Here is a 23,033-nt window from a genome sequence, read left to right on the forward strand (position 1 = left end):
CCCACAGAAGCCCCTTCTCTGCTCTGAGCTGCTTTTCTCTCTCTGCCCCCGAGACCTCCTGGGGCGGACAGCTGAGCAGATGGTGATTTGCTGTGGCTCGCTGGGTGTGACTGGACGCTGCAGCTGGAATTCTTTGAAGTCCCTGATGCTGTGTGCTCAGCTCATCCCTGGATTTGAAAAGTCGTTGCCCGTGTCTCTTCACATAAGCTCTCCGCCCTTCTCTGCCTCTGAGCTTCCAGTGATGTGGACATCGGTCCACTCAGTGGATGTTTGTTTCTGCTTTATTTCATTTTGCTCCCTGATGACACGAATGACGTCTGCCTGAGGCCATGTGCTGCGGGCTCCCTCACCTGGATCCTTCAGTTTAGCCACTGAAATTCCCAGCTGCAGGTCTGCTTCGCTCTCTGCTCACGATTTCTGTCCCTGTGGACACTGTACTTTTGTTCAGTTTGCCGTGCGTTCTCTTTCAGGTCTTCAGTTATTAAACTACTTGGTCAGGTGGCTCACAGGTGGGTTCCAGACCCACGACCTTTCTCAGATACACGAATGCGTCACATACGTTTCACCTTGACTGTGCCAGGCCTCGGCATTTGTTTGAAGAGCAGGAGTTGTTAATCCTTTGATGCCCAGTTTGTCTTTCTCACTGGTGCTGTTTCTGTCCTGCCAATCATTGCCTGCTCACAGCCCAGGGTCCAGACCACAGTCTTTGCCAGTAAAGTTTTATTGGACCACAGCTGACCACTGGTCTGAGCAGCTTTTCTGCTTTGTGTTGAGTTCAGGGTCCAGGGGTCAGTCCTGCCCACAGAGAACTGTCAGCCCTGCCTTCCAGAAGTCAGCCTCTCCTGGCCTCTGTGGACGTCACAAGGATTCCGCCTGAGCTTTCAGGTAGAAGCGTCATAGTTTGTCTCAGAGGATCCCATGTGCAGTGTGAGGCGGGTGGGGAGCTGCACTCTTCCCACTTGGACACTCAAGATGCCGGGATGTGGCTCTGCACCTTTGTCCTCTCTGAGTACCTGGCATCTCTGACACAACCTGCTGATGGCCGTGGATCCACATCTGGACTCATACGTGGTCAGTCCACCCGTGCTGACCGTTGTGAGATGGGCTTGCCAGTCTCTCAAGAACAGCCCCTGGGCTCTGGTCTGGCTGCACTGAATCTGCTGTTTAACTTTGGGAACTGACTCTGGCCTCATTCCCCCACCCCACCCGCTGTTGGCTGGAATTTCTCTCACCGTGTTTTTACACCGTGTAGAATCTACCACCAGCACTCATGGCTTGCTGACTCTGTGAGTGGAATCCGCCTGGTGTTCCAGCCTTCCCTGGTCTTACCTTTCAGAGAGCACCTTGCAGCTCATCTGTCCGAGCCCCAGGGCAGCAAGGGTGCAGGCACTGTTAAGACTCAGGACCCGGATGTGGGTGTGTGAATTCCTGCAGAGAAAGAAGCCTGAAGCAGGAACCAGAGGAGCTCTGTGGGCCCAGGAGTCCACCCCAGAGCCCGCAGCCACAGGCCCGAAAGAAACTGCTCAGCCTGTTTTTGGTTGGCATTGTTTCTTCCTCCAGCCCTGGTGGGGAAGGCAGTCTTGGTGCTGACAGAGGTTCCAGGAGCCTTTGGGGGAAAATCTTTCTATTAAAATGCATATTCACGGCCGGCGCCGCGGCTCACTAGGCTAATCCTCCGCCTAGCGGCACTGGCACACCGGGTTCTAGTCCCGGTCGGGGCACCGGATTCTGTCCCAGTTGCCCCTCTTCCAGGCCAGCCCTCTGCTGTGGCCAGGGAGTGCAGTGGAGGATGGCCCAGGTGCTTGGGCCCTGCACCCCATGGGAGACCAGGAAAAGCACCTGGCTCCTGGCTCCTGCCATCGGATCAGCGCGGTGCGCCGGCCGCAGCGCGCTGGCCGCGGCGGCCATTGGAGGGTGAACCAACGGCAAAAGGAAGACCTTTCTCTCTGTCTCTCTCTCTCACTGTCCACTCTGCCTGTCAAAGAAAAATGCATATTCACATCAAAACCCAGAAATCCAGATGTCGTGGGCACAAACATCAGCTTAGCTGCAGAGGACAAGGCCAGGTCTGATGGCCAGGGCGGGGTGAGCGTCTGGCACAGCAGGTGAGACGCGGCTCGGGACACCCATATTCCAAGCCAGAGTGCCTGGGTTCAAGTCCCAGCTCCCTGCTAATGCACCCTGGGAGGCAGCAGTGATGGCTCAAGTACTTGGGTCCCTGCCACCCCTGTGGGAGGCCTGGATGGAGTCCCTAACTGCTAGTTAATCTAAATGGTAATTTTTATTTGATTCCAACTGTTATTACCAGAATATAGAAATACAACTAACTTTTTTTTAAATATTTATTTTATTTATTTGAAAGACAGAGTTACAGAGAGAGGTAGAGACAGAGAGAGAGGTTTTCTATCCGCTGGTTCATTCCCCAGATGGCCACAATGGCCAGAGCTGCACCAATCTGAAACCAGGATCCAGGAGCTTCTTCCGAGTATCGCACGTGGGTGCAGGGGCCCAAGTCTTTGGGCCATCTTCCACTGCTTCCCCAGGCCACAGCAGAGAGCTGGACTGGAATTGGAGCAGCTGGGACTAGAACCGGTGCCCATATGGGATGCTGACGCTCAGACCAGGGCTTTAACCCACTGCACCACAACGCCAGCCCCCAACTAACGTATACTGATCTCAGATCCTACAGTTTTGCCAAATCCATGTATTCGTTCTAGTAAGTTTTTTTTGAAGATTTGAGATTTTCTATGTACATGATGTCTCAGTCTGTTTTCTGTTGTTCCAACTGAATAGATACCAGAGACTATTCTATAAAGAATAAAACGTGGGCCGGCGCTGTGTCTCACTAGGCTAATCCTCCGCCTTGCGGTGCCGGCACACCGGGTTCTAGTCCCGGTCAGGGCACCGGATTCTTTCCTGGTTGCCCCTCTTCCAGGCCAGCTCTCTGCTGTGGCCAGGGAGTGCAGTGGAGGATGGCCCAAGTGCTTGGGCCCTGCACCCCATGGGAGACCAGGAGAAGCACCTGGCTCCTGCCATCGGATCAGCGCGGTGCGCCGGCCGCAGTGCGCCAGCCGTGGCGGCCGTTGGAGGGTGAACCAACAGCAAAGGAAGACCTTTCTCTCTATCTCTCTCTCTCTCTCTCTCACTGTCCACTCTGCCTGTTTAAAAAAAAAAAAAAAAGAATAAACCGTTTATTCAGCTCAGGGTTCTGGAGGCTGGGAAGTTCTTGATCAGGTGACCACAGCCGGAGAGGTCCTTCATGTTGGTGGGAGCATCCTGCAGAGTCTCCAGGCCACACAGGGCAGCAGGCCGCGAGACAGCGCCACAGTGCCAGCTCCCACCACCCTTCCTCTGCTGGTGAAATTGCCATGGAGTCCCATACCATGGGCGCCTCTGACCCTGACTACTTTGCAAGGCATCACCTGCACCACATGAATTACAGCAAAATTCACGTCATCTGCAAATGCAGACAGTTCACCACTTCCTGCTCCTTGTCCAATGCTTGGGTGTCAAACCCACTGGCTCTGGATGGTGAAGTGGGGACAAACCTTGACCACGACGTCCCCTCCGTGTTTGTGGTTAGGTCAGCTCTGCTGACCAGGCCGGAGAACTTGTGCACGGCTGCTCTTGAGGACTCTGGTTCTGTTTTCCAGTGACCCCTTTGTCTGGGGGGGTATCAGGCAAGGAAGGCTGGCCATCTTCAGTTCTCTGGGAGAGCCTGCCGGGGGTGTGTTTCTTACTTGAATATTGGTAGAAGCCCCTGGTGAAGCCATCTGGGCCTGGAGCAGACAGGGTATTATTTAAATTATGTATTTCTTCTGGAATGAATTTCAGTAGTTCATGTCTTTCAAAGACTCTGTGCATTTAATCTAAGTTGTTGAATGTATGCTGTTTGTATTATGTATTTATTATGCTTTTAAGATCTGTAAAGTTTGGGGCAATTAAGATGCCACATCCTACATCAAAGTGCCTGCTTTCAATCCCCAGCTCCAGCTCCAGGTACCAGCTTCCTGCTACTGTGTCCCTGCCACCCACGTGGGGACAGCGGGATGGGGTTCTGGGCTTCTGGCTTCAGCTCCTGGCCCAGCCCAGGCTGCAGCAAGCACACACAGTGTGAGCCCAGGCTGGCAGTTATCTCTCTGTATCTCTCTCTCTCTCTCTCTCTCATTCCCTTCTGTCTACCTGGAGAACCCCGACGGACACAGCTATGTCGCTGCCAGCTGCCAGGTGCACATGGAGACACTGTGTGCCCTGTCTCTTCAGGTAGAGCATTCCACAGAGGCCAGTCCTGGCCACGTCTGATGCTAAAATAGGAAACCCCGCGTTTGTGTAACCAGTGTCCACGTGCTCTCCGTATTTTTAACACACTTGTGCCGTCATTGTTAAAGTTTGTCTTCATCGGCACACAGTTGGGTCTACTTGTTTTATGCAGTGACCCTGACCAGTGGTGATGGGATCACCCAGTGCAGGGCTCTGCAGGCATGTCAGCTGGTCACTGCCTCCCCTGGGTGCTGTCCTCCCATGCAGGACTGGTCAGTATCAGGTGCAGGCCCTGATTGTCCCCAGGGCACTCTTCCTGGTGACCTTTGTCTGTGTTTGCCCACAGGCTCCCTGCTCCATCTCTCAACCCAGGCAGACCCCAGGCCCTGACTCGACTTCCCCTCCTGCACCCAGGCCTGGAATCCATTCCCAGGGAGGAGTGGCAACGGTGGCAACTGCTGGGAATCTCCCGGGATTGCTGCCTCTCATCACTCAACACCCAATATAGTAAAAACTACATTTCACACTTTTTTATTTCTTTAAGGAAAATCAGCTCCTTTTACTGCATTTTGGGGGAAGTGGAAGTCCTGAATTCATGCTGCTCTCCCTCGAGACAGCATGTGTCCAGCAGAAGAGACCCTGGAAGAAGACTGGCTTGGATGTTTCATCTCCTGGAAGGGCTTGGGAAAGGCACGACAGGCCAGCTAGGGCCAAGTGTGTCTGCCATGCCCACCCTGACTGGACTCCTGGCCAAGGGACCCTGTGTGTGTTCAGGGTGGTGACAGGCACAGGTCTCCCCAAATGGCAGACACAGCTACAGAAGAACGAACCCTGCCAGGAGCAATGAGCCTGGGCTTGAGGCCAGAACACCGGACTCCCAGGGTGAGCCCCAGGACCTGTCTGCCAGGGCCAGCACCGCAGGAGAACAGAGCCTTCCTCCCGCTGACCTCATCCACTCCATGGGACTGCGGCTTCCTGACCCGCGGGGCAGGGGAGGGACAAACCACCTCAGGTCAGGAAAGTGGAAGTACTGTCCAGATGCATCCCCAGGGGGAATGGTGACACCTGCTCCATGAGAAACCAGAGTCACCCGGAGCCCCCGCCCTGCTCCATGAGAAACCAGTCACCCAGAGCCCCTGCCCTGCCCCACAGTCACTCAGAGCCCCTGCCCTGCTCTACAGTCACCCAGAGCCCCACCCCTACCCCACAGTCACCCAGAGCCCCACCCCTACCCCACAGTCACCCAGAGCCCCTGCCCTGCTCCACAGTCACCCAGAGCCCGCACCCCTACCCCACAGTCACCCAGAGCCCCACCCCTACCCCACAGTCACCCAGAGCCCCCGCCCCACTCCACAGTCACCCAGAGCCCCCACCCCTACACCACAGTCACCCAGAGCCCCTGCCCTGCTCTACAGTCACCCAGAGCCCCCACCTCTACCCCACAGTCACCCAGAGCCCCCACCCCTACCCCACAGTCACCCAGAGCCCCTGCCCTGCCCCACAGTCACCCAGAGCCCCACCCCTGCCCCACAGTCACCCAGAGCTCCCACCCCTGCCCCACAGTCACCCAGAGCCCCCGCCCCGCTCCACAGTCACCCAGAGCCCCTGCCCCGCTCTACAATCACCCAGAGCCCCACCCCTACCCCACAGTCACCCAGAGCCCCTGCCCTGCTCCATGAGAAACCAGAGTCACCCAGAGCCCCCGCCCTGCTCCACAGTCACCCAGAGCCCTGCCCTGCTCTACAGTCACCCAGAGCCCCACCCCTATCCCACAGTCACCCAGAGCCCCTGCCCTGCTCCACAGTCACCCAGAGACCCTGTCTCACTCCATAGTCACCCAGAGCCCCCACCCCTACCCCACAGTCACCCAGAGCCCCTGCCCTGCTCCACAGTCACCCAGAGCCCCCACCCCTACCCCACAGTCACCCAGAGCCCCCACCCTGCTCCACAGTCACCCAGAGACCCTGTCTCACTCCATAGTTACCCAGAGACCCCACCCCCACTGCACAGTCACCCAGAGCCCCTGCCCCGCTCCACAGTCACACAGAGTCCCCACCCCTACCCCAGTCACCCAGAGCTCCACCCTGCTCTACAGTCACCCAGAGTCCCCACCCCTACCCCATAGTCACACAGAGCCCCCACCCCTGCTCCACAGTCACCCAGAGCTCCCACCCCTACCCCACAGTCACCCAGAGCCCCCACCCCTACCCCACAATCAACCAGGGCCCCCACCTCTAACCCACAGTCACCCAGAGCTCCACCCTGCTCACAGTCACCCAGAGCCTCCACCCCTACCCCATAGTCACCCAGAGCCCCCACCCCTGCCCCACAGTCACCCAGAGCCCCCACCCCTGCTCCAAAGTCATCTAGAGCCCCACCCCTACCCCACAGTCAACCAGGGCCCCCACCTCTACCCCACAGTCACCCAGAGCCCCCACCCCTGCCCCACAGTAACCCAGAGCCCCCACCCCTACTCCATAGTCACCCAGAGCCTCACCCCTGCCTCCTCTATGAGAATGGCAGTGACCTTGGTACAACCGCCTCGGCCAGTGCACTGAACACCTAGGACAGAGCCCACAGCCCTGTGATAAAGCGACGCAGATGGGTGGAGTCTGACTCACGGGACACCAGGCCCCACTCGCCACAGCCACCATGGAAAACAAACCCAGAGGGGCAGAGGAGGATCGCGGCACTGCCACAGAGGGTGTCAGCTCAGCCACAGGGAGGGGGAGGACAGGACCTGCGTGCCTTGCAGCCCGTCAACTGACCACTGCTGTCGGGAGCTCTCGGCCTCCAGACTTGGGGGCCTCTGGTCACAGAGCGTGACCCCCCTCAAACCAGTGCCCATCCAACTATGAAAGAGTGGGTGCAGAGCCACAGGGTGAGCTCAGACCCAAACCCAGGGTGGGCGGCTGACTTCCCAGCCCTTCCTTCAATCTAGCAAACCGAATTTCTATTTCACTCTGTTTCTCCAGCCTCTGGGAGACTAAAGGTGACAGCCAACCCCTCTCACAAGATCCCCACGCCCCATTCCCTCTTGGACCTAAACCACCAAGCCCACTGACCTCCAGCGCCACAGGGCCCCACCTGCTTGCGTCCGGTGTGGGCAGCATCCTCAGCAACAGACATTCCAGGAGCGACTGGGTGCCGCACGCAGAGCGCTGAAATGCTGTCCCCTGCATGCAGGTCCCAGCCCAGGACACGCACACACACGTGCACACGCACACATGCACACAGGCAAGCACAAGCCTGGGACACAGAGCAGCATTCCACACACACCCACAGCAAGGATGTGCATACACACACGTGTGCACACACATGCACACGCATACATACACACACCTGGGACACTGAGCAGCATTCCACACACACCCACAGCAAGGATGTGCATACACACACGTGTGCACACACATGCACACGCATACACAAACACACCTGGGACACTGAGCAGCATTCCACACACACCCACAGCAAGGATGTGCATACACATACGTGTGCACACACATGCACATGCATACATACACACACCTGGGACACAGAGCAGCATTCCACACACACCCACAGCAAGGATGTGCATACACACACATGTGCACACACATGCACACGCATACACAAACACACCTGGGACACAGAGCAGCATTCCACACAAACCCACTGCCAGCCCAGGACCGCACACACACGTGTGCACACACATGCACATGCATACATACACACACCTGGGACACAGAGCAGCATTCCACACACACCCACTGCAGGATTACACGCAGGAGACCGGAATCACCCTAAACAGCCAACAAGGCCAGGAGAGCCAGGTGTGTGCTGGGGAGAAAGCAGCCGCCAGGTGTGGAGAGGCCAGGTGTGGGCCCTGCTCTCCCCAGCCGGCAGCGTGGGAGGAGGTGAAGGGTGGTGGCTGCCCTCTGTCCATCTGCCCTCTGTCTGTCTGCCCTCTGTCCGTCTGCCCTCTGTCCATCTACCCTCTGTCCATCTGCCGTCTGTCCACCTGCACTCTGTCCGTCTGCCCTCTGTCTGCCCTCTGTCCATCGTCTGTCCGCTGTCCTCTGTCCATCTGCCCTCTGTCCATCTGCCGTCTGTCTGCCCTCTGTCCGTCTGCCATCTGTCCGTCTGTTGTCTATCCGTCTGCCCTCTGTCCATCTGTCCATCTGTTGTCTGTCTGTCTGCTGTCTGTCCGTCTGCCGTCTGTCCGTCTGTTGTCTGTCCGTCTGCCCTCTGTCCGTCTGCTGTCTGTCTGTCTGCCCTCTGTCCGTCTGCCCTCTGTCTGTCTGCCATCTGTCTGCCCTCTGTCCGTCTGTCTGTCTGCCATCTGTCCGTCTGCCCTCTGTCCGTCTGTCTGCCATCTGTCTGCCGTCTGCCCTCTGTCCGTCTGTCGTCTGTCTGCCGTCTGTCCATCTGCCCTCTGTCCGTCTGCCATCTGTCTGTCTGCCGTCTGTCCGTCTGCCCTCTGTCCATCTGCCATCTGTCTGCTGTCTGTCGGGGGGAGACCAGGCTGCAAACGGCCTTGGTGCTTCTGACCTTTGCTAGTGTGTCTAGAAGGCTTGGCGTTCACTTCAGGGATCCCTGAACTTCCTGTTCTCATTTTGTTGAGAGGATGTTGTGCCTCCTGTGTCCACTCCAGGCCCCACTCTGCAGAGGCCACCACAGCCACTGCGTCCTTCCCAGAGGCCCTGCCCATGCCACAGATGAGCACGAGTGCCCAGTGGTGCCCAGTGGCACTGTGGCCCTGCTGGCAGGCTCACTGGCTCCATGCCTCCCAGAGGGCCTCGTGGTGGGCCTCACCTCAGTCCCTGTGTGCAGGGGCAAGTTCCCGGCATAGTGGGCCTCGCCCCTCTGGGTGACCCTCTGCCCCAGAAGTCCTCCTGCTGCAGCCAGGCCAAGGCGATGGAGAGGGTGAAGATGGCACTGTCATGTGTGTACACACTGACACGCGTTGTGTGCAGAAATGTGTGTTTAGCTCTCCCCCCTCCCACGGTGCCCCACAGACTCTGCAGCTGTGAACCCTGTTAGAAACCTCCATTTGCTTCAGGCCCTGGCTAGGCCAGGGTCAGCACTGCCCAGCCCTCTGCCCACCAGAACAGAAAGCTCACAGACACAAGGACAGCTTGAACATCACACGCTGGGTCCCTGCTCCCTACAGCCGGGCTGTGGATCCTCAGGGCTGTGAACTGGAGGAGGCCACAGCAGGACTGGCCCCAGGAATGGGTGGGGTCAGAGGGCGTAGTATCTGGCACCCAGGGGCCCACAGCTCCCTTCATCAGGTTGGAACTGGAAAGCAGCTGGGGGGGCGGGGCAGCATCCTGCCCCCAGGACTCAGGAAGATGCCCCCCTCCATCTCTCTCCGTCTCTCTCTCTCTTTCTCCCTCATTATCTCTCTCCATAACTCTCCCTCTCTCTTTCTTTCTCTCTCTCCCCATCTCTCTCTCCTTATCTCTCTCCATATCTCTCTCTCCCTCTCTCTCCTTATCTCTCTCTCCATCTCTCTTCTCTCTCTCCCTCTCTCTCTCCATCTCTCTCCCCATATCTCTCTTTCTCTCTCTCTCCATCTCTCTCCCCATATCTCTATCTCTATCTCTCCATCTCTCTCTCATCTCTCCCTCCATTTCTCTCTCCTTATCTCTCTCCCTCTCCCTCCCTCTCTCTCTCTCTCTCTCTCTCTCTCCCCCCCCCATATCTCCCTCTCCCTCTTCCCCACTCTCCCTCTGTCGCTCCCCCTCTTTATGGAGGAACGACACTAAACCCTGCCTAGGCTTCATATCCGAGTCACGGCACCATTATGTCGCTCCCCCTCTTCGTGGAGGAACGACACAGGACCCTGCGCTGTTCTTTCGTCTGCTCGGCCTTCCCCGGGTTTGCTGCTGGTTCTTCCCGGGTTGGCTACTATCCCTTCCACCTCCGTGGAAGGGCAGTTCCCCCTGGCCACATTCCCCACTTCCGCAGGGGAGCGGCACACCGCCGGCCGGTTCTCTGGGGGGCTGCACAGGTGTTCCTTCAGCTAGATGTTCCCCATAGATGTTCCTGGTGCATGCCGTCTCTCTCCTCCTTTATAGTCCTCCTCCGCCAATCCTAACTCGGCTGCCCACACGCCGAGTACGCTGCTCTCCTCCAATCAATAGCAAGTCCTACAGTTTATTAGTTGAACTGGAGGCAGCTGTGCGGAAGCTGTTTACTTCTCTCCCAGCGCCATATTGTGGGAGAGCAGATGCATAGAATAAGTCTTAATTCCAGTAACTCAGTCTAGTCCGGTTGCTCCCCACAGATCCCCCTTTCTTTTTATTTTTTGGCGTTGATACGCGCCTGTCTTCGGTGTCCCGCGGCACACACTCTGCTCTACTTGCTAGAGTTGCCACAGGCTCTTACAAGTCCTATCAATCAGGCAAACCGAATCCGGGTCCTCTCTTCGCCATGTTGTGAGGAGGTTTTTAGGCGCTGATGCGTGCCTGTGTTCGGTGCCCTGCAGCGCATGCTCTGGTCGAGCCTGCAGGGGCTTACAAGCCCTATCAGGCAAACCGAATCCAAGCCTTCTCATTGCCTTTTTGTGGGGAGGCCTTACTGATGTTAATTCGTGCCTGTCTTCGGTGACCTGTGGCGCATAAGCTGCTAGCCGCCGCAGGTGCTCATCGTGCTCATCGCCTCACTTAATCAGGCAGACCGAATCCAAGCTCTCACATTGCAGTGTTGTAGGGAGGCCTTTCTATTTCTCTATTTCTCTATCTCCGGGCATTCCTATTTCTCCCATTTTACTTCTATCTGCCAACATTCCCATTTCTCTCACTCCACTTCCAAACTTCTGTTTCTCTTATCCCCGCAGCTTCCCGCTGCCCGCCCCGAGGCTACTTCTCGGCGGCTTCCCGGCTGAGCCGCTTCAGCCCGCGCCTCTTTCATCTGCGCAGCTTCCCGGCTTTGCGCAGCTTGGCTTCGCGCGCTCCGCGGTCTCCACGCCCTTCGCGTCTGCACCACGGCCTCGCGCCAGCCCCGTTCCCTATCTATTCACGCCCCGTACTCTCTCTGCACGCGGCGGCTTCCGCGAGTAACACAGCGTAGCTTACGTGTCTGCCACTAGCATTCAATCTAAGTTCCCCGGGCTAGCCTGGCGAATTCAACCCAGCATACGTCTCCACCCCACGGTTTGGCTTCCCGTCCTTTGCTCCCCGGGCTAATCAGACGGATCCCAATCTGGCTTACGTTTCAGCTTCTGGTTTCAACTTTTCTCCCCCTATTCCCGGGCTAACTTGAGAACCCCAAAGTGGCTTTCGTGTCCGCCTTGGCCTGCCCCCCGCGGCTTCAATTTCCCTAACATTTTTTTCTACCCGGTATGTTTCCCCAAGCTTTCCTCCAACAATACTCCTCCCTCATTTCTCCTGGCCTCTCCCCACAGTCCGCGTCCGAGTCTGTTTGTTCTAGCTTTCACTTTCGCTTTCGACCTTAGAGATTTCTCCCAGCTTCCCCCGTAGTCCGTAGTCCGTATCTGAGTCTATGCCTAGGCTTTCAATAGCTTCTTCCGGCACCCTTTTCGTCCGGCTTTTCCCTAGGCTGTTTGCTAGTCTCTCTCTCCGGTATTTTCCCAGTTCTTCCCGTTTCTTCCCTCTTAAGTTTGCTATCCGTTCTAGGTTTCCTATCCGAGTCACGGCACCATTATGTCGCTCCCCCTCTTTGTGGAGGAACGACACTAAACCCTGCCTAGGCTTCATATCCGAGTCACGGCACCATTATGTCGCTCCCCCTCTTCATGGAGGAACGACACAGGACCCTGCGCTGTTCTTTCGTCTGCTCGGCCTTCCCCGGGTTTGCTGCTGGTTCTTCCCGGGTTGGCTACTATCCCTTCCACCTCCGTGGAAGGGCAGTTCCCCCTGGCCACATTCCCCACTTCCGCAGGGGAGCGGCACACCGCCGGCCGGTTCTCTGGGGGGCTGCACAGGTGTTCCTTCAGCTAGATGTTCCCCATAGATGTTCCTGGTGCATGCCGTCTCTCTCCTCCTTTATAGTCCTCCTCCGCCAATCCTAACTCGGCTGCCCACACGCCGAGTACGCTGCTCTCCTCCAATCAATAGCAAGTCCTACAGTTTATTAGTTGAACTGGAGGCAGCTGTGCGGAAGCTGTTTACTTCTCTCCCAGCGCCATATTGTGGGAGAGCAGATGCATAGAATAAGTCTTAATTCCAGTAACTCAGTCTAGTCCGGTTGCTCCCCACACCCTCCCCCAGCACAGGCCCAAAGCCAGCCCAGAACCTGAGGGGGCCCAGCCACAGCTCAGCAGCGGCTGACGCTCACTCTCTGCTCCCGCTCCCTCCCTCGGAGCATCCACTTCCTCCCTGCCCCGTGGTATCCACGACGGCGTGGCTGCACTCCCAGGTGGACCATGGGCCTCTCGGCATCCACTCAGACGCGGCCAGAGGCAGACGGGGCCCACACAGGCCAGGTCGCACAGGCCAGGCCATCCTGAGGACCACCCGCGGCTCTCCTCCTGGCTCCCACAAGAGCAGCGTGAAGCAATGGACACGGAGCACCGCAGCGAGCGCCCAGCCCAGAACCGCGGACCGCACCGCCGCGACCTCCGCCAAGCCCGCCAGACGACGCCGAGAAAAAGCCACAGAGGAGACGTGAGGGCCCCCGCCCAGCCCGGCCCCTGCACGCGTAGGCTCACCGCACACCCACGACCAAGTCCGGCTTCTTCCTTTGCTCTTGAGTACAGCCACGCTGCTGGGGAAGCCCCCTGACGACCACTCCCTGAGTCAGCGCCAGGCGCCTCCTCCGTCAGATTCTGCAAAGTCGGAGTCGCGGGCGCCAGGGCCCGCCGTGCTCCGCCAGGGGGCGCGCGACCCACGCCCGCGCACACGCACACCCCCGCGCACACCCCCGCGGCGAGAAAAGGGCGTGACCCGCTCGGGATGGACGCTGGACAGATGGTGTCCGCCCTCGGGCCGCTAGCGAGCTCACCAGAACCCGCCCTCGGTGGTGAGACACCCCCCCCCAGCGAGGGTGTCCCGGATGAGGAGGTGGGCGCGTGGCAGGCAGCTCCCTTCCCTGCAGGGCCTGGACTCAGGTAGGCTGGCCGAGGGACAACATGCGTGAGTGGCCACAAGGAAGGGCAGAGGCAGGAGACCAGGAGAAGCAGAGCAGCCAACAGCCGGTCGCTAACGCTGGGCCCTGCCAGACCCGAGGCCAGATGTCCCCACACTTCAGCTTCGGGACCCTGGGAGCTCTGGCACTTCAACTTTTTTATTCCATTTTCTGTCAAAAACGAGGTACTGGCAGAATCAGGGGGTGTGCTGAGCGGGGGGGCCCTGCTGTGCCCGGGGTGCAGAGCTGAGCAGCCCCGTGGGGCAGCGTCCACAGCCTTCCTGAAACCCAGAGTCAGTCTTTGCCTCAGGTCTGGGGCCTGACAGAGGCCCGGCTGTGTGCCAGCCTTCATTCCACACTCGGCCCAGGCCACAGCCACCATCCAGCCGCTCCTGACCCGGGACCCTCTGTCATTCCCCAAGGACAGGCTGTGGTCCTCCCCTCCAGCTGCCCACCCAGCTCAGACACCACTCCCAAGGAGCCTGCTATGGACGCGAGTGGCTAAGCCCCCTGGTGTCCCCACCCACTTGGTCTGTGGAGCTGTTGCACACCCTCCTCTCACTGCCTGATTCTGCCCATCGCAGCCTGCCCACTGCCAGCCCCTCCTCAAAAGTGGTCAGCGAGAGGACCATGGCCAGCGTGAGGCCATGCTCAGTGTGAGCCCTGTGGTCAGTGAGACTGAGGGCAGGATGAGGCCATGGTCAAGGTGATGCCGTGGTCAGGGTGAGCTGTGGTCAGGGTGAGGCCATGGTCAAGGTGAGGCTGTGGTCAGGGTGAGCCGTGGTCAGGGTGAGGCCATGGTCAGGGCGAGGCCATGGTCAGGGTGAGGCCATGGTCAGGGTGACTGTGGCTCTCAGCATCGGGGCTCAGACTATATCTGACCCCAGCTTCCTGGGTCTCCACTCACAAGCAGGAGGAGTGGAAAGGCAGGCCTGGCTAAGCTGGGGTGTTTGCTGGGCCTGATGCACTGACGGCCTATTTTGATTTATGGTATTTTCAACTACAGCGAGGCTGACTTGGGAGGGCCCGGGTTTGGTGCTGAGAACGGCTGTAGGCTGGAGTGAGGCAGAGAGACCCAGCGCCAGGCACCCACCATATTGGTAACACTATCCCTCCTGTGCCCAGCCAGCCCCCACCATTGTGCTGACCCAAACAGCAGTCTGCACAACAGGTTCCCACGCGGCCTTGCCGCTGACCCCAGGGCACAGACCCCTCCCGAGCGGCCAGTGACACAGCCTGGACAGAGGGAGGCTCCCCGCCGCCCTCAGACCCCTGTCCGTCCAGGAGTGGCGCTAGAGCCAGATGGGGCCATCAGGGCCGCGGGCCAACAGGAGGCGGCTCGTCTTTCTGGAGTCTGAGCCGATGCCAAGCGCCCGTGTCTCTGAGTGAGTGGCAGGCGCCTGTTTAAAAGTGAGTGGCAGGCAAAGTCCAGGCACTCGCCCCAGAGACTGCCTGCCGAGGACACCCACAGTACGGACCTCTGGAGACCCACACAGCCACGGCGAAGTTACTGCAGAGGTGACTGCACCTGACCTTGCTGGAGAGACGACCTTGACCCGGCCCCCAGGTACGAGCATGTGTGGGAGAGGTTGGGCGTGGGACACAGCTAGGGTTTAAGTATACATATGTGAGAAGTCAGGCACAGCACACGGCCAGAGTACACGCATGTGTGGGAGAGGCCGGGCACGGCACACGGCCAGCGTTCAAGCACATGTGTGGGAGAGGTCGGGCACGGCACACGGCCAGGTCTGCCCACCTGCACTTTTTGGAGGAAGTCCACCTACTTTTCCCCAGCAGTTTCAGGTGAGAACGCCCTTTGGGTGGAGAGCCAGCTGTGTGTGAGCCCCACTCACCTCTGAACCCCCAGCTGGGGTCTCCGACTCTGCCCTGCCTCTGGTCTCCTCTCGTGCTGCTCTCACCTGCGTCTGGGCAGTAAGAGCTGCAGACCTCCCCCAGGGGACGGGGGCGGAGGACAGGCAAGACTCAGCTCTGAGTGACTCACCCCAGCCCCCTCCCTGGGGTGGGCGGCTCAGCCCAGCCCACTCGGATCCCGGTACCAGGACTGCTTCCCCCCGACTCAGGCGGCTGGAGTTGTCATTGACGGCAACACAGTGCAGCTGTGGGTGGGGTGGGGTGGCCAGTCCGTGCATGTGAGGAGAGTGTGCGGCCAGGAGAGAGGCCGGGCACCGGTGTCTGGGGTCTCTGGTTCTTCTCCAATGACCTCACACACGTGTTCTGACTGCTGCACCGCTCCCCAAGTCTCTCATCGCTCCCCAAGTCTCTCACCTGTGAGACCGGGTGTTACCTGTGGCCATGACAATGCCCGCCTGATGTCACCGAGAGCTTCCCAAAGATTCTTTGTGCCCTGGGCCACATTCTGGAATGTTCCCTCACTCACCTGAGCAGCTGTCTCCACCACCTTTGTCTCTTCACTGGAGGGAGGAGGCAGGAGGCAGGAGGCAGGAGTGGGCCCTGGGATCCAGCCAGCCCCAGCTGCATGGTCCCTCTGGGTGTGAAGGAAATTAGGGAACAGGCAGGAGAAAGGCACGCCGTGAGGGTTGCTGCTGCCCGCCAGCCGTGCAGATGCCCGTGTGCACACTGGCTCTAAGCTGAGATTGTAACAAGATGAGGTCATGTGATTTGGCTTCAGGAAAACCACTTGGCACCAAAACTCTGCCCAGTCCCAGCACTGTGTGGGCTCAAGCCCCAGGCCGGGACATCGGTGCACTGGAAAGTCATGGGGTCAGGGAACAGCAGGGCGCTCACCCGCATCGGCCCCAACAGCCAGGGAAGGCCGTGAGGGAGACTGCCCATGCTGCAGAAGTGGCTGCATGTCCACTCCTCTTCCAGAGGACCTGGCTCCTGCCGTGATCCCTGTCCTGGGACAAGCGGGGACAGCCACTCCCCGGGGACCCAGCCCCATGTGCCCCCTGGAAAGGCAGTGGAGTCAGTGTCAGCAGGCACAGGTTCCTGGGGAAGGCGCCACTCTCCCTCGTAGGGGAGGTGCTGAGCCGGCCAAGGGCCACACTGGGAGGTGCTGGGGTCCTGGGCTGAGCTGCAAGAGCCTGAGTCCAGCACCGAGCAGGGAAAGTGCCCACTGTACTCGGATTTTGTCAGTTGCATTGAGTGGCAGCCCAGGCTTTGTAGCACAGCCTGATGCCTGGCCACAGCCAGGCGTGCAGCATGTCCTGGGCAGTTCAGACCAGCTGGTGACCTCGATTAGATGAGCGACAGAGAGGCCCACTCAGGGCCGTCTGGTCAGCCCTGTGATGGGCAGCCCTGGCACAGTGCTGGGCCCTGAATTGCCACCAGCAGCTGTGCAGGTGCCAGGAGCCAGGAGCCATGGCTCATTAGCACTGAGGGCAGAGACGGGGTTAGCCAGTGACCAGGGACAGCAGCTCCCTGGGGTCCCCTCCCAGACCGTGTCTACCCAAGCAGGAATTCAAGCAAGGGAGCTGGCCCCTCCCACAGGTGTGGACAGGTGCAGACCTCTGCCTGTGCCTCTGTTGAGGAGGCCCACAGACCCCTGTGGTCAGCAGGAGGCAGAGGGGGCTTGTAGTGCTGGACTGGTCACCACTGGTCATCTCAGGGGCAACTCTAGTCATCTGGGTTTAAAAATGTAACTTCAGAAAATCCAGCTTTTTTAACCTTTATGTGTCCTGAAGACCATGCCGTGAGAGTCACTCGGGAGGCCAGCCTACCTCCCTCAGAGAAACCACAGCCCCCGAGGGACCCACCCAACCCTGCACCCCTCACAAGGCTTTGCTGCAGCCTCACTCACTCAGTTTGTGCAAGGCCAAGGCCCATCTGCTCTGGGTGTCCAGGGCTCCATCTGATGGATGCAGGAGGTCCCTACAGCCAGAGGGCAAAGGTCAGCTGATCAGGACTTGGCAGCTCCCCTTCTCCAGGGTGAGCCCAGGAATAAGCTCTGAGGGAGGGGACTCTCCATTCCCAAGTCCTCTTGTCCTGTGGCCATCAAGGCCCCAGAGGTGGCTCCAGGGGGCAGGGAGAAGGTTCAGACGGAGCAGGCGTTTTGGCCACTTGACAAGCACAACACGCAGGATGACAGTAGGAGGGGAGGGAAGCAGGTGGCCTGGTCCCTGACCGGGAGGATGGTGGCCGCCTCCCCCTTTTGTGCTGTGTTCAGCTCCTGCAGGCCTCCCATGACCCAATTCAGCCGGTCTCCTCTCTAATTCTTGCCCATTGGTGGTCATGCTCCCCGGCCCAGCTGGAGGATGGCACAGCGAGAAGTAAGTGCAGGGGCTGTCAGCGTACAACAGGCATCCTCTGTCCTTACCTTGGCAGGGCCAGCAGCCTAGGAGTCAGCTGGCTCGCACCATGAGCAGGGGGCTATGCACTGGCCCTGCAGAGTGCAGGAGGCTCCAAGGTGGGGCTCAGTGCGGAGTTTGTGTTGGGAGTCCCCCTCCTGCCCAGAAGCAGAGTCCTGCCAGGGAACAGGGAACAAGAAGAGAGGTGGCCACCGGTGTCCAGGACAAGGTGTGTTTGCTGTGCACACATAACACAAACAGAAGCCAGAAGCATGGCCATGAGCGAGGAGCAGAGGCTGGGTGGCCTCCATGGTGGTGACTCATCCACCCAGGCTGCCACTCCAGATTGCCGTGGCAACAGGGTGGCTTCTCCCGAGGCCTCTCTCCTTGGTTGTAGACACTGAGTCTTCCCGTGGCTGTCCTTTGTGTGCACATGCCATGTTCTCCCATGCCGTCCATGGCTGTCATCTGTGTGCACATGCCGTGTTCTCCCATGCCGTCCATGGCTGTCATCTGTGTGCACACGCCATGTTCTCCCATGCTGTCCATGGCTGTCATCTGTGTGCACCTGCTGTGTTCTCCCGTGTCCTCCCATGGCCGTCCCCTGTGTGCACCTGCTGTGTTCTCCCATGTCCTCCTGTCGTCTGTGCATGCACATGCCGTGTTCTCCTGTGGCCGACCCTCGTGGTATCTGTGTCCTGATCTCCCCTCCCAATGAGGGTGCAGTCTCACTGGGCCAGGGGCCACCCGAGGACCTCATCCAGCCCAAATCATCCTCAGGTTCCTGTCGCTGAGCACAGTCACACTGTGAAGCACCAGGGTGTGGGGCTCTGAGAATAGTCTTGTGAAGCTCAGGATGCCAGACAGACCAGACCAGGGCACCTGCTGAACAGGACAAAGGAGACGACACAGTCCTGGGTTTCTGGGGCTACCAAGATGAGAGCTCCTGAAATGCGCCGCCTCTGCCCTAGTGGAGATGCCCACTCGGGTCGCTGCAGCAACACTGCGCCGACACCAGTGTGCGTGGCCAGAGGCCTGATGGGGTTTGCCATCAGCTCTGCTTCCACCAGGACAAGAGACCTTTCCAGAAAGCAAGAGTGGGCCCCAAGCCAGAGATGACTGTGAAACAGTGCAACTCCCACAGTCCTCCACGGGCCCAGAACACAGAGACGCCCAGTCCACTGGGCCAGGACACAGAACGTCCAGCCCACGGGGCCAGAACACAGACGTCCAGCCCACGGGGCCAGAACACAGAGACGCCCAGTCCACTGGGCCAGGACACAGAACGTCCAGCCCACGGGGCCAGAACAGAGACGTCCAGCCCACGGGGCCAGAACACAGAGACGCCCAGTCCACTGGGCCAGGACACAGAACGTCCAGCCCACGGGGCCAGAACACAGACGTCCAGCCCACGGGGCCAGAACACAGAGACGTCCAGTCCACAGGGCCAGAACACAGAACATCCAGTCCACAGGGCCAGAACACAGAACGTCCAGCCCATGGGGCCAGAACAGAGACGTCCAGTCCACAGGGCCAGAACACGGGGCTGGACATGGGCTCGTCTACCCCACGGCCCCTCCAGAGGGCAGGCACAAGGGGACATCCACACCCATGGGCCCCTCCTAGGATGTGGACAATGTGCACGTTTGGTGGAGCTAGCCTCACTGTGGTCAGTGTACTGATTCATGTCTAAGCCGAAAAAAAATCAAAGTGCTTGAGTTCTTACACATTTTTCTTTTTCCAGAAAATGAGTAGAAAATCCACCTTGAAGCACCCTCGAAGACTAGTCTATGATGCAGGAAGGATAAAGATGTTTTGGGAGAGAAAAATTGAGCAGCATGAAAAGCAGCTACAGATTGAGGACATGAGGGTCCGGAGCAGCGCCCTGAACAAGTGAGGGGGACAGGGGCCCCCGACTCCACCTCTCTCAGAACCAGCTAGAGACCGTAGCTGGGCTGCTCAAACATCAAACGACCCAAACGACTCTGCATGAATGCCTGCTCCTCCACCACCCCCACACCTGCACCCTCACCCTACACCTGCACCTTAACCTGCACCCTCACCCTATGCCCACACCTGCACACTCACCCCACACCTGCACCCTCACCCCACACCTGCACCTAAACCTGTGCCCTCACCCCACTCCCACACCTGCACACTCACCCCACACCTCCACCCTCACCCCACACCTGCACACTCACCCCACACCTCCACCCTCACCCCACACCTGCACCTAAACCTGTGCCCTCACCCCACTCCCACACCTGCACACTCACCCCACACCTCCACCCTCACCCCACACCTGCACACTCACCCCACACCTCCACCCTCACCCCACACCTGCACCCTCACCCTATGCCCACATCCGCGCCTGTGCCCTCACCCCACTCCCACACCTGCACACTCACCTGTGCCCTCACCCCACACCTGCACCCTCACCCCACACCTGCACCTTAACCTGTGCCCTCACCCCACTCCCACACCTGCACACTCACCCCACACCTGCACCCTCACCCCACACCCACACCTGAACCCTCACCTATGCCTACATCCGCGCTGTGCCCTCACCCCACATCCCACGTCTCCACACTCACCTCATATCTGCTCACCTCACACCTCCACACTCACCCCACACCTGCACCTAAACCTGTGCCCTCACCCCACACCCACACCTGCACACTCACCTCACACCTGCACACTCACCCCACACCCACACCTGCACACTCACCCCACACCTCCACCCTCACCCCACACCTGCACCTTAACCTGTGCCCTCACCCCACTCCCACACTTGCACACTCACCCCACACCTCCACCCTCACCCTATGCCCACATCCGCGCCTGTGCCCTCACCCAACATCCCACGTCTCCACACTCACCTCATATCTGCTCACCCCACACCTCCACACTCACCCCACACCTGCACCTTAACCAGTGCCCTCACCCCACACCCACACCTGCACACTCACCCCACACCTCCACACTCACCCCACACCCACACTTGCACCCTCACCTATGCCTACATCCACGCCTGTGCCCTCACCCCACATCCCACGTCTCCACACTCACCTCATATCTGCTCACCTCACACCTCCACACTCACCCCACACCTGCACCTTAACCAGTGCCCTCACCCCACATCCCACACCTGCACACTCACCTCACACCTGCACACTTACCCCACACCCACACCTGCACCCTCATCCTATGCCCATACCTGCACCTGTGCCCTCACCTGCACACTCACCTCACACTCCACACTCACCCCACATCTCCACACTCACCTCATATCTGCTCACCCCACACCTGCACACTCACCCCACACCTGCACCTTAACCAGTGTCCTCACCCCACATCCCACACCTCCACACTCACCCCACACCCACACCTGTACCCTCACCTATGCCTACATCCATGCCTGTGCCCTCACCCCACATCCCACGTCTCCACACTCACCTCATATCTGCTCACCTCACACCTCCACACTCACCCCACACCTGCACCTTAACCAGTGTCCTCACCCCACACCCACACCTGCACACTCACCCCACACCCACACCTGCACACTCACCCCACACCCACACCTGCACCCTCACCTATGCCTACATCCACGCCTGTGCCCTCACCTGCACACTCACCTCACACCTCCACACTCACCCCACATCTCCACACTCACCTCATATCTGCTCACCCCACACCTGCACACTCACCCCACACCCACACCTGAACCCTCATCCTATGCCCATACCTGCACCCTTCATGACTCCTTCTCTTCCTCTCTTGAGGCCCCAGAATCGTCCAGATCATGCGTATCTGTCTTTGCTCTGTTTGGGTCACAGCTGCTGCCACTGAGTCACAGCGTGTGACCAGCTTCTGATGTGTGGATCCACCCGGACCTCTGCCGGGACTGAGGCCAGCAGCCAGGGATCCTGAGGGCTCTTCCTGGGGAACCTGCACAGACCCCAAATGAAACCCCTGCTCCGGGGACAGCTAGGCAGGCAGATTAGCACACAGTCTGCACCAAGAGACTGACTCCGCGACATCCAGAGACGTCACGCCTGGACAGGCTTCCAGCTCAGTGCCCCCAGGATACCAGCAGCTGCTGCCCTGGGAGCTCGGCTCTGACCTTGCTGGCTCTGGAGGCCAGCTGCTGGGCTGCCCTAGGCTCAGGACAGGCACTGTCCACTGTCAGGACATCTGTCCCCATAGGCAGGTGCGGGCAGCACTGCTGCCCCCTCCCACCCACCAGCACACCCAGGCCCTCTGTGGGGCCCACAGTATGGAGCCCAGCAGAGCAGGCAGCAGCCATGGGTGAGGAGCAGGGTCCCCACCCCAAGTTCTGGCCTCACTGACAGTGCAGTCGGCACTGTCCCCTCTGCCCATGAGGTCAGTCTAGACAAAAGCCAAGCAGGGGCCACACACCCCAGAGGGAGGGCTCAGCGCCCAGCCATAAGGTCACCTGTCCACTGCAGCAGGCTCTGACACATCCACAATGTAGAAGGTAAAAGCAGCCAGATGCCAAGTCACCGCCCAGTCTCTCTGAGGCCCAGAAGTTTCCAGAAGCATGTCCCAGGCCTTTTCCCTCATGGCAGGGGTGGGTGGGGTGCTGAAGGGGGCAGTGGCCCCTGCAGAGGCCTGACGGGCCAGGTGATGGGGCAGGAGCACCATGACGCCTACGTGGGCGATCTGAGGCCCCAGCCTGACCACTACTGGGCTCCCAGAAGGCTGATACCCAGGTCATCACCTTCCCACAGGCTCCGCCTGGAGTGGACCCAGATGCTGGAGAGAAGAAACAGGATGCTCCAGGAAGAGCCCAAGTGGCCGTCCCTGCTGTCTGTCATGCCCTCCCACAACCAGAGCAAGGCGGCACCCTGAGGCCCCCGGCAGGAGCTCCAGCAGCCCTCGGGGGTCTGAGAGCATCTGGCCCATGGGTCACCCGGTATGGAGAGGGCCATGCCCTGCGCTGACCGTGGCCATCCCTGACCAGACGCTTCCTTCTTGGCACAATAAAACCTGAGTCAATTGGACTGAATGTTGTGGCTGCATTTTCTTCCAGGTCTAAAGCGCACACATTGCAGATGCTCACCACAATCGTGGAACGCAACAAGAGCCTCAAGCGTTGCTCCCTCCAAGCACCTTCTGCTTGCAAATGTACTTCTTTAGTAATGATCTATTTGAAAAGTGGAGTGACGGGGTGGGGGAGGGGGCAGAGAGGGGGAGAGAGAGAGACTCTTCCATCTGCTGATTCACTCCCCAAATGGCCACAAGGGCTGGATCAGGCCAAAAGCCAGGAGCCAGGAACTCCCTCCAGGAGTGCAGGGGCCCAAGCACTTGGACCATCCTCTGCTGCCTTCCCAGCCTGTTAGCAGGGAGCTGCATGGAGGTTGAGCAGCCTCAAGTCAAACCAGCATCCATACAGGATGCCAGAGTCAC

At 59.2% G+C, this 23,033-nt stretch overlaps 2 protein-coding genes across 2 annotated transcripts in view; one reads left to right on the plus strand and one right to left on the minus strand.

Moving 5' to 3' along the window:
* Window positions 1-13,819, minus strand: part of LOC149127234 (uncharacterized) — a 28,242-nt gene extending 14,423 nt beyond the window's left edge. Inside the window, exon 1 of the mRNA XM_089328767.1 lies at window positions 12,917-13,819. Within this exon, the coding sequence (XP_089184893.1) occupies window positions 12,917-13,714 (798 nt within the window). The 5' untranslated portion in view covers window positions 13,715-13,819. The remainder of the gene's footprint in view (window positions 1-12,916) is intronic.
* A 925-nt stretch (window positions 13,820-14,744) lies between these two features.
* On the plus strand, window positions 14,745-22,621 carry FAM240C (family with sequence similarity 240 member C). The gene is made up of 3 exons (XM_051829403.3): window positions 14,745-14,899; window positions 19,345-19,493; window positions 22,355-22,621. The coding sequence occupies exons 2-3, from the start codon at window positions 19,348-19,350 to the stop codon at window positions 22,473-22,475; spliced, it is 267 nt and encodes an 88-aa protein (XP_051685363.1). The 5' UTR covers window positions 14,745-14,899; window positions 19,345-19,347; the 3' UTR covers window positions 22,476-22,621.
* The last annotated feature ends 412 nt before the right edge of the window (window positions 22,622-23,033 follow it).

The sequence above is a fragment of the Oryctolagus cuniculus genome, chromosome 3, assembly GCF_051225735.1.
Source record: "Oryctolagus cuniculus isolate XC-2025 breed Fujian yellow rabbit chromosome 3, ASM5122573v1, whole genome shotgun sequence".
Classification (NCBI taxonomy): Eukaryota; Metazoa; Chordata; class Mammalia; order Lagomorpha; family Leporidae; genus Oryctolagus; species Oryctolagus cuniculus.